The sequence below is a fragment of the Melozone crissalis genome, unplaced genomic scaffold (genome assembly GCF_028551555.1).
Source record: "Melozone crissalis strain CALT ecotype California unplaced genomic scaffold, PUWL_Pcris_2 ptg000132l_1, whole genome shotgun sequence".
Classification (NCBI taxonomy): domain Eukaryota; kingdom Metazoa; phylum Chordata; class Aves; order Passeriformes; family Passerellidae; genus Melozone; species Melozone crissalis.
In genome coordinates this window covers 5,990,659-6,001,451 of record NW_026535905.1, presented here as the reverse complement: position 1 = coordinate 6,001,451, position 10,793 = coordinate 5,990,659, and the positions used below count along the sequence as shown (strand labels likewise).

Sequence of the window (10,793 nt, the reverse complement as noted above, 5' to 3'; positions counted from 1 at the left end):
ATCCCGATCCCGCCCCTGTCCCCCCCTCCAGTGACGTCATCACCTATAAATAACCCCCCGCTGCCAACAGGGGGGGAGCGGGACCCCCCCAAAATCGCCCCTCTGGTGATTTGGGGGTGCAGGATGAGTTTGGGGTGGTGCATGGATCCCTTTGGGATGAGGAGCCCGTTCCACCTTCCCGCGACCCCCCCCCAACAGCCCCCCCAGGAAAATCGGGGTCTGGGGGCTCCGGGGGGATCCAAATCTCCCCGGATTTGGATTTGGGGTGAGGGGGGGGGATCCCCAAAATTCGCACCTGGATGCTGGCGGCGATCTGGCGGATGTAGAGCATGTTGAGATCCTCCAGGATCCGCAGCCGGCGGCCCCCCCCCACCTCCATCGGGACCCCCGGGACCCCCCCAGCTATTTTGGGGGGTTCCCCCAAAGCCCCCCAAGGGGGTCCCGCCGCATCCAGCGCTGGGGGTGCAGTGGGGGACACCCCCCCCTCTCTACCGAGATGGCTGCGGGGAGAAAATGGGGTTTGGACGGCGAACCCCTCCACCCCAACGGGAATTTGGGGGGTGCTTGGGGCCCTCTCTGGAATTTGGGGGTGCTTGGGGCCCTCTCTGGAATTTGGGGGGGCTCCAGCGTCGTTTGGCCGCCCCCCGGCAGGGAACAAGGGGGGATCTGTGCGGGAAAGGGCAGCGGGGGCGGCGCGGAGGGGGCGGGGACGGGGGGAGGAATTTGGGGGGCGGGAGGGGCGAGATTTGGGGTGAGGGGAGAGATGGGGGGCAGGGAAGGGTGGAGGAATTTGGGGGGCGGGAGGGGCGAGATTTGGGGTGAGGGGAGAGGGAAATGGGGGGCGGGGGAGGGGAGAGATGGGGGCAGGGTTTGGGGGGCAGGAATGGGGTGTAGGGTTTGGGGTGCAGGAGTGGGGTGCAGGAATGGGTTGTAGGGTTTAGGATGCAGGGTTTGGGGTGCAGGAATGGAGTGCAGGGTTTGGGGTGCAGGGTTTGGGGTGCAGGAATGGGGTGTAGGGTTTGGGGTGCAGGGAGGGGATCAGGGGCAGGGAGAGGATGCAGGGATTGGGGTGCAGGAATGGGGTGCAGGGTTTTGGGGACGTGATGGGGCAGGGTTTGGGGTGCAGGGAGGAAATGCAGGATTTGGGGTGCAGGGTTTGGGGTGCAGGGTTTGGGGTGCAGGAATGGGGTGCAGGGTTTTGAGAATGTGATGGGGCAAGGTTTGGGGTGCAGGGAGGGGATTAAGGGATTGGGGTGCAGGGTTTGGGGTGCAGGGTTTTGGGGACGTGATGGGGCAGGGTTTGGGGTGCAGGGATTGGGGATCGGGGCAGGGAGGGAATGCAGGGATTGGGGTGCAGGGTTTGGGGTGCAGGGATTGGGGTTTGGGGCAGGGAGGGAATGCAGGGTTTGGGGTGCAGGGTTTGGGGATTGGGGCAGGGAGGGAATGCAGGGTTTGGGGTGCAGGGTTTGGGGTGCAGGGCACAAGAAAAGACGAGGAGAAAATGGGGTGAAGGAGACAAGATGGAGTGTGGGGATGGAAAAAGGGGGGGCAGGGTTTTGGGGGCAGGGCAGGGATTTGGGGGCGCAGGAGAGGGTGCAGGGGAACAGATGGGGTGTAGGAATGGGGTGTAGGATTTGGGGTGCAGCGAGGGGATGAGGGGGGCGAGGGAGGGGAAACCAGCTGGGGGGCGGGGAGGGGGTGCAGGGGAAGCAGTTCCAGGGTTTGGGGTGCTGGGGACAGGATGGGGTGCTGGGTTTGGGATGCAGGTTTGGGGTGCTGGGGACAGAACGGGGTGCAGGGTTTGGGGTGCAGGGATTGGGGTGCAGGGGAGTGGGAACAGGGCAAAGGGTGTGGGCACAGGACGGGGTGCAGGGTTTGGGGTGCAGGGTTTGGGGTGCGGGGAGGGAATTAGGGGCAGGGAGGGAATGCAGGATTTGGGGTGCAGGGTTTGGGGTGCGGGCACAGAACAAGGTGGAGGGTTTGGGGTGCGGGGTTTGGGGTGCAGGCACAAGACGAGGTGCAGGGTTTGGGGTGCGGGGTTTGGGGTGCGGGGTTTGGGGTGCAGGCACAAGACGGGGTGCAGGGTTTGGGGTGCAGGGTTTGGGGTGCAGGCACAAGACGGGGTGCGGGGTTTGGGGTGCGGGGTTTGGGGTGCAGGCACAAGACGGGGTGCAGGGTTCGCGGTGCGGGGGCGGAACGAGGGTGCAGAGTTTGGGGGTGCCGGGAACGGGAAAAGGGGCGCGGGGAGGGGGGGACCCCGTGCCCGGGGGTGCCGAACGGAGAACCGGGAACGGCACCGGAGGAGGGGGTGGGGGAGGCGTGGGAGGAGCGGACGGGGCCCCGTGCGGGGGAGGCGCGGAACGGAGCCCCGGTAGGGACGGACACCGGGACCCCCTGTGCCCCCACCCCCCGTTCCCGGTACCTCCGGCCGCTCCCGCTCCGCCGCGATCGCGCACAGGAAGCGGCGGCCGCCCCCGCCCCACGGCCCGCCCCGCGCCCCCGTGCCCGGGTCCCCCCTCCCGCTCCCTCCCTTCTCCCTGGAGCCGCCTCCGTGTCCCCCCCGCCCCCCCCGCGGGGCGCCGGGACACCGGGAACGGGCGGGGGGCGCCCCCTGCTGGGGGAAATCCGCGGTGCGGGGGGGGCGAGAAACCCCCGGGGCACCGGGACCGAACCGACAGAACCGGAGCCCCTGTGAGGAGCCGGTACCGGGGCACCGAGACCGAACGAAGCGAACCGCAGCCCCTGTGAGGAGCCGGTACCGGGGCACCGAGACCGAACGAAGCGAACCGGAGCCCCCGTGAGGAGCCGGTACCGGGGGACTGGGACCGAACCGACAGAACCGCAGCCCCTGTGAGGAGCCGGTACCGGGGGACTGGGACCGAACAGAGAGAACCGGAGCCCCCGAGAAGAGTCGGTACCGGGGCACCGAGACCGAACGGAGCGAACCGGAGCCCCCGTACGGAGCCGGTACCGGGGGATTGGGACCCCCTCCACGGGTACCGAGTGAACCAAGACTCCTCGTGATGCACCGGGAGCTCCCCAAAGGGCACCGGGATGCCCCCGAATGCACCGGGACGGTCCCCAAGTGCACCGAGACCTCTCAGAGTGTGCCCAGACACCCCCGAACGAAGCGGGATTCCCCCGAGCGAACCGGGACCGGCGCTGAAAGGCGGGGACCCCCCCTCCTGTACGCACCGGGATCCCCGCAAGTGAACCAGGAGCCCTTAAAATGCACCGGATCCACCCCAGGGTGCACCGACCCCCCCCTCAAAATCCACCGGGACCCCCGAGTGTGGCTGTACCGGGGTCCCGGGACCCCCCAGACCCACCGGGATTCCCCAAATGTCCCGGTGTGCCCCGGGCCCGGCACCGCCGCGTGCGGGACGCCCCGATCCTCCCGTCCCCTCCCAGTTCCCCCCTCCCCGCCGGGTGCCGGGGGCGCGGGCGATTCCCGTTGTGCCGGATCCCACCGGAATTCCCGGCTGGGCCGGGGCAGCGGGACCGGACCGGCCGGGGGGGGCCCGGGGGGCAGGGAGGGGCTGGGACCGCCCCCGTGGGCTCGTGCCCGGGCTGCTCCCGGTGCTCCTCCCGCTGCTCCCGGGGCTCTCAGTGCTCCCGCTGCTCCCGGGGCTCTCAGTGCTCCCGGTGCTCCCGGTGCTGCTCCCGGTGCTGCTCCCGGTGCTCTCAGTGCTCCCGAGATTCCCGGTGCTCCCGGGGCTCTCAGTGCTCCCGGTACTCCCGGTGCTCCCGGTGCTCCCGGTATTCCCGTACCTGCGGGGCCGGGGCCGGGGGGCAGCAGCAGCCCCGGCGCTGCTCCATGTCCAGCGCTGACCCCTCCGCCACCGCGGCGCGGCTCCGTTCGTCCCTCCGGTACATGCCCGGTGCTCCCGGTGATCCCGGTGATCGCGGTACTGTGGAGCCTTCCCGGTGCCCGGAGCTTTCCAGGGGTTCCCGGTGCCGCGGCAATCCCGGCAGTTTTGGGGCTCCCGGTGCCCGGAGCTTTCCGGTGCCCGGTGGGGGACACCGGGACGGACCCGGTGCAGATGCCGGGGCGGCTCCTCCCGGTCCCGTTCAGCCCCGGGATGGCGCGGGGGGGGCAGCGGGCGGCGATCGGTGCCGGCGGCTCCTGGCACGGGCGGGACAATGGCCCGGGGACACACGGGGGGGACAATGGGTGACATCTGTGCCCGGGTGACATCGCTGTGCCACGCGTGTGCCCGCAGGGAATCCCAAAATCCCCACAGGGAATTCCAAAATCCCACAGAAAATCCCAAAATCCCACAGAGAATTCCAAAATTCTGCAGGGAATCCCAAAATCCCCACAGGGAATTCCAAAATCCCACAGAAAATCCCAAAATCCCACAGAGAATTCCAAAATTCTGCAGAGAATCCCAAAATCCCGCAGGGAATCCCAAAATCCCACAGAGAATTCCAAAATCCTGCAGAGAATCTCAAAATCCCTCAGGGAATACCAAAACCCCCCAGGGAATCCCAAAATCCCCTCAGGAAATCCCAAAATCCCCCAGGGAATCCCAAAATCCCTCAGGGAATCCCAAAATCCCACAGAAAATATTGTGGATATTTGGGATATTTGGGTGGGTATCTGAGGGGTTTATGTCAATATTTGGGGTTTTGGTGGGTATTTGAGAGATTTTTGCGGATATTTGGGATTTTGGGGTGAATATCTGAGGGGTTTGTGTGGATATTTGAGATATTTGGGGGTGTTTAGGAGTTTTTTGTGGATATTTGGGGTATTTGGGTGGGTATTTGAGGGGTTTATGTGGATATTTGGGTGAGAATTTGAGGGGCTTATGTGGATATTATTGATATTTGGGTGAGAATTTGAGGGATTTATGTGGATATTTGAGATATTTGGGGGTATTTAAGAGGTTTTTTTGTGGATATTTGAGACATTTGAGTGGGTATTTGAGGAGTTTATGTGATTATATGAGATATTTGGGTGGGTATCTGAGGGGTTTGTGCGGATATTTGGGTGAGAATTTCAGGGGTTTGTGCGAATATTTGAGATATTTGGGGGTATTTAAGAGTTTTTGGTGGATATTTGGGCTATTTGGGAGGGTATTTGAGGGGTTTGTGTGGATATTTGGGTGAGAATCTGAGGAGTTTGTGTGGATATTTGAGATATTTGGGTGGGTATCTGAGGGGTTTGTGTGGATATTTGGGCGAGTATTTGAGGGGTTTTTGTGGATATTTGGGATATTTGGGTGAGAATCTGAGGGGATTTTGTGGATATTTGAGATATTTGGGTGAGAATCTGGGGGGTTTATGTGGATATCTGAGATATTTGGGGGTACTTGAGAGTTTTTGGTGGATATTTTGGTATTGGCTGAGTATTTGAGGGATTTATGAAGATATTTGTGTGGGTGTTTAAGAGTTTTGTGTGGATATTTGGGATATTTGTGTGGATTGATGAAGTCAAAACTCCTCATCCTGCCCTGGGGACCATCCTGGCACCCTGGGGCGGGATTTTTTGGGGCTGGATGGGGATTTTGTGTGGATACATGGGATCCATGCTCAGATGGGAGATTTGGGTGAATATTTGAGATATTTGGGTGGGTATTTGAGGGGTTTGTGTGGATATTTAGATGGGTATTTGAGAGGTTTATTTGGATATTTTAGATATTGGGTGAGTGTCTGAGGGGTTTCTGTGGATATTTGGGTGAGTATTTGAGGGATTTGTGTGGATATTTGGGATATTTCAGTGGGTATCTGAGGGGTTAGGGTGGATATTTGGCATATTTGTGTGAGTATCTGGGGGGTTTATGTGATTATATGAGATATTTGGGTGGGTATTTGAGGGGTTTGTGTGGAAATTTCTGTGGGTATTTGAGAGTTTTGTGTGGATATTTGGGTGAGTATTTGAGGGGTTTATGTGGGTATTTGAGATATTTCTGTGGGTATTTGAGAGTTTTGTGTGAATATTTGGGATATTTGGGTGGATTGATGAAGCCAAATCTCCTCACCCTGCCCTGACCTCACCTGAACTCACACACCTGCCCGGCCGGCCCAAAAATATCCATGGCACCAGTTTCCCCCCGGACAGCACACACAGTGCCCATTTCAAAGATGGCGGCGGCAGCGCCACCCGCCCCACACAACAGGCGGGAGCCAGACCGGGCGGAAGTGTGTTTAGACCGGAAGTGCGTCCGTCCCGAATTGGGTCCCCCGCGGGCGGATGCGCAGGGCCTGGCGGCGGGGAGCGATGGAGGCCGGCGGGCACGGTGAGAGGCCGCGGGGCTGGGCAGGGCCCGGGGGGGTTGCGGGATCGCTCCCCGGTGCGGCAGAGCCCGCGGGGAGCCCTCGCTGAGCCCGCGTTCCCCCTCACAGGGCAGGAGGCCGAGGCGGGCGGCCATGGCGGCCACAAGAAGAAGCACAAGAAGCACAAGAAAAAGCACAAGAAACGGCACCACCACGAGGCCGGGCCGGCCCCGGGGCCCGAACCGCCTCGGCAGCCACGGCTGCGGCTCCGGATTAAGCTGGGAGGGCAAATCCTGGGCACCAAGAGGTGAGGAGGGAGCGGGGGGCACAGCCTGGGCACCAAAATGGGCGAGGAGGAGGAGGAGGATGAGGGGAGGCAGGGCCGGGCCTGTCCCGTGTGTCCCCCCAAACTCCTCTCTGCTCCCCCGCAGTGTCCCCACGTTCACGGTGGTCCCCGAAGGGACGCACTCGCCGTCCCCGCTGCTGGCGGGGGATGAGGAGGAGCCCAGCGTGCCCATCGAGCAGTACCGGGCATGGCTGGGTGAGCACCGGGGGTACATGGGGGGGGGCACAGCGAGGGCAGGGGGGACGTGGGGGGGAAACGGAGGGCTCAGAGTGAGGAGTGGGTGGGCTGGGGGGAAATGGGGAGGACAGAGGGAGGGGTGGGGGGAAATGGAGGGCTCAGAGTGAGGGGTGGGTGGGCTGGGGGGGTCAGAGTGAGGGCTGGGGGGAAATGGGGGGACTCAGAGTGAGGGCTGGGTGGGCTGGGGATGGTCTGGGGGGGCTCAGAGTGAGGACTGGGTGGGTTTTGGGGGCTCACAGTGAGGGCTGGGTGCTCTGGGGGGCCTCAGGGTGAGGGCTGGGGGAGCCCTGGGTGGACATGGAGGGGCTCATAGTGAGGGCTGGGTGGGCAAGGGGAGTCCTGGGGGGCCTCAGGGTGAGGGCTGGGTGGGCTATGGGGGTTCACAGTGAGGGCTGGGTGGGCAGGGGGGGCTCATAGTGAGGCCTGGGTGCTCTGAGGGGCTCACAGTGGGTTCTGTGGGGGCTCACAGTGAGGGCTGGGTGGGCTGTGGGGGCTCACAGTGAGGGCTGGGTGGGTTTTTGGGGGCTCAGAGTGAGGGTTGGGTGGGCTGTGGGAGCTCTGGGGTGCTCACAGTGAGGACTGGGTGGGTTGTGGGGGCTCACAGTGAGGGCTGGGTGCTCTGGAGGGCTCACAGTGGGTTCTGGGGGGGCTCACAGTGAGGGCTGGGTGAGCAGGGGGAGCTCTGGGGGGCTCACAGTGAGGACTGGGTGGGTTTTGGGGGTTCACAGTGAGGGATGGGTGCTCTGAGGAGCTCACAGTGGGTTCTGGGGGGGCTCACAGTGAGGGCTGGGTGGGCTGTGGGGGCTCACAGTGAGGGTTGGGTGGGCAGGGGGTGCTCAGGACCCCCCCGGGGCAGTGTGACCCCCACTTTGTGGCTGTTCTCCTCAGATGAGGACAGCAACCTGGCCCCTTCCCCACTGCCTGAGCTGGACCCTGAGAGCTGCTTCCCTGCCCGTGAGGAGGGCGAGGAGGAGGAGGAGGAAGAGGAGGAGGAAGAGGAGGAGGAGGAGCGGCGCTGGCTGGCGGCCCTGGAGAGGGGGGAGCTGGATGACAACGGGGGACATCAAGAGGGAGGTGGACGAGTCCCTCCTGACGGCCCGGCAGGTCTGGGGAGCTGGGGAGGCTCAGGGCTGGGCTGAGGGGGTACTGGGACCCTCATAACCCCTGGGGCATGACTGGGAGGATCTTGGGAGGGGACTGGGGGGCTCAGGGAGCTCCAGACCCAGAGGGGAGCTGGGCTCAGGAGGGACTGGGGAACCTCATAACCCCTGGGGCATGACTGGAAGGATCTGGAAGGGCTGCAGGGCAGGGCTGGGGGTGCTCAGGGAGCTCCAGACCCACAAGGGAGCTGGGCTGAGGAGGGGCTGAGGAGCCCCTGGGGCATGACTGAGGGGGCCTGGGGAGCGCTGGGGGTGCTCAGGGAGCTCCAGACCCCCCAGGGGAGCTGAACTGACGGGGACTGGGGACCCTCAAAACCCCTGGGCCATGACTGGGAGGATCTGGAAGGGCTGCAGGAAGCCCAGAACCTCTGTGGGGCTGAGCTGGAACCGGGGGTACCTCCCAGATCCCCCTCTGACCCCCTCCTCACCCCACAGCGCGCGTTGCTGCACAAGCAGCAGAGCCAGCCCCTGCTGCAGCTGCCCATGGGCGCCAAGGCCAAGGAGGTGACGGAGGAGATGCGGGAGAAGCGCGAGGAGCGGGCGCGGCGCCGGCGGCTGCAGGCGGCCCGCAAGGCCGAGGAGAGCAAGAACCAGACCATCGAGCGCCTGACGCGCACGCACAAGGCCAAGGTGCGGGCCCTGCGCGAGCGCCGCGCCCGCCCCGCCCCGTGCCCCGTGGTTCATTACCGCAGCGCCGCCGACGGCGTCACCGTCTCCTTCCCCGCCGGCTTCCCGGCGCCCGCGGCCGCCGCCGCGCCGCCCGCACCGCCCGCCCAGCCCTGCGCCGTGCCGGCTGCGGCAACGCCAAGCGCTACAGCTGCGCCCAAACCGGGCGGCCCTCTGCAGCCTGGGCTGCTACCGGCGCAACCTGCAGCTGCTGCAGAGCGCGGGCTGAGAGAGCTGGGGGGGTACAGGAACTCTCCAGGGGCTACGGGACTTCTCTGGGGGTGTACGGGACCTCTCTGAGGGGGTACAGGAACTCTCCAGGGGCTACGGGACCTCTCTGAGGGGCTATGGGACCTCTGAGGGGGGGTACGGGACCTCTGAGGGGCATATGGGACCTCTGAGGGGGATATGGGACCTCACCAAGGGGCTACGAGCCCTCTGTGGGGGGCTATGGATCCTCGCTGGGGAGCTACGGGTCCTCACCAGGGGCTACAGACACTCTCCAGGAGGTTATGGATCCTCTGAGGGGCCCCTACAGACACTCTGAGGGGAGCTACAGATCCTCTGCATGGGGCTATGGAGCTTCTATGGAGGGCTATGGATCCTCTGAGGGGCATACAGACACTCTGAGGGGAGCTGTGGGTCTTCTCTGTGGGGCTATGGACCCTCTAGGGAGAGCTACAGACTCTTACTAGGGGGCTACAGACACTCTCCAGATCCTCTTGGGGGCTATGGAACCTCAGAGAGGAGCCGCAGGCCTTCTCTGGTGGGTTATGGATCCTCTGAGGGGAGCTATGGGCCCTCACTGGGGGCAACAGACCCTCACCAGGGGGATACGGGACCTCTGTAGGGGCTACAGATCCTCCCTGGGGGGCTACAGGCCCTCACTAGGGGCTACAGGCCCTCACCAAGGGGCTATGGATCCTCTGAGGGGGCTATGGATTCTCTATGGGGGTCCAGACCCTCACCAGGGAGTCAAAGATCCTCTGTGGGAGGCTATGGAACCTCTGTGGGGGGCTACAGACACTCTGAGGAGAGCTCTGGGCCCTCTATGGGGGCTACAGGCCTTCTGTGGTGGGCTACGGGACCTCTGAGGGGGCCACAGGACCTCACCAAGGGGCTACAGACACTCTGTGAGGGCTATGGATCCTCTCTGAGGGGGCTATAGATCCTCTGTGGGGTTACGGACCCTCACCAGGGGCTATGCATCCACTCTGGGGGGCTACAGACCCTCTGTGTGGGCTGCAGACCTTCACCAGGGGGCTATGGACCCTCCCTGGAGGGCTACGAACCATCTGTGGGCTCTACAGACCCTCTGCGGGGGGTACAGAACCTCTTTGGGGGTCTATGGATCCTCTCTGGGGGGCTGTGGATCTTCTCTGGGGCTGTGGATGCTTTGCCATGGATCCAAAGGGCCAGACCACCCGGCCATATGGAGTTCCTGCGTTGTCCACACGGACACAGAGAGCTGGAAGAGGAACCTGTGGGTCTGCACTGTGGGGAGCTCCAGACCTTCCACGTGGGGCCAGAACAAGGAGATTCAGAATGTCCGTCATGGACACAGAGGCTCTGGCCAGGCCACCCAGAGAGCTGCAGTTCCTCATGGACACCTGGAGCTCCTCCAAACGGAGGAGGACACCTGGGATGTGGAGCTCCAGAGGGCTCCGGGCTCTCCACCGTGGACACGGAGGGTTGGGGACCCCGGCAGGGACAGAGGGTGGTCCTGAGGTGGCAGAGCTGATTAAAAGCTGTTGTTGAAGGAGCCGTGTGTGGGTCTGCTGGGATGGGGAAGCAGCCCGACCCCCCGGGAACGCTGTGGTACAGTCTTACGCCCCCCGGGAGCGCTGTGGTACAGTCTGACACCCCTGTGGTACAGTCTGACACCCCCCGGGAGCGCTGTGGTACAGACCCGTCCTCCCCCAGCTATGGAATAGCCCAACTCTTCCCCCCCCTCCCCCGATGCGTTATGGTCCGTCCCGAGTAGGCGGGGCGCTCTCCGGCAGTGCCCCTTGGTTGTGGCCCTGCCCAGCGGAGAGCGGTGACGCTGATTGGTCGGACGCTTTGCCAATCAGACCGACGGAGGGCGGTTTGCTCGCCAATTGGTTGCGCTGTACCGAGTGCCCGCCCCGAGGCGGGCCGGGAGGCCGCGCCCTTCGCCGAGCTTA

The 10,793-nt window shown here is 63.7% G+C and overlaps 1 protein-coding gene across 1 annotated transcript; it reads left to right on the top strand.

Annotated features, from left to right (window-relative positions):
* The first annotated feature begins 6,087 nt into the window (after positions 1-6,087).
* On the top strand, positions 6,088-8,857 carry INO80B (INO80 complex subunit B). The gene is given in 9 exon segments (XM_054293247.1): positions 6,088-6,156; positions 6,158-6,242; positions 6,349-6,526; positions 6,651-6,760; positions 7,691-7,857; positions 7,859-7,906; positions 8,398-8,752; positions 8,755-8,799; positions 8,802-8,857. Coding segments are annotated over 9 exon segments (1,113 nt in total).
* Positions 8,858-10,793: the final 1,936 nt, after the last annotated feature.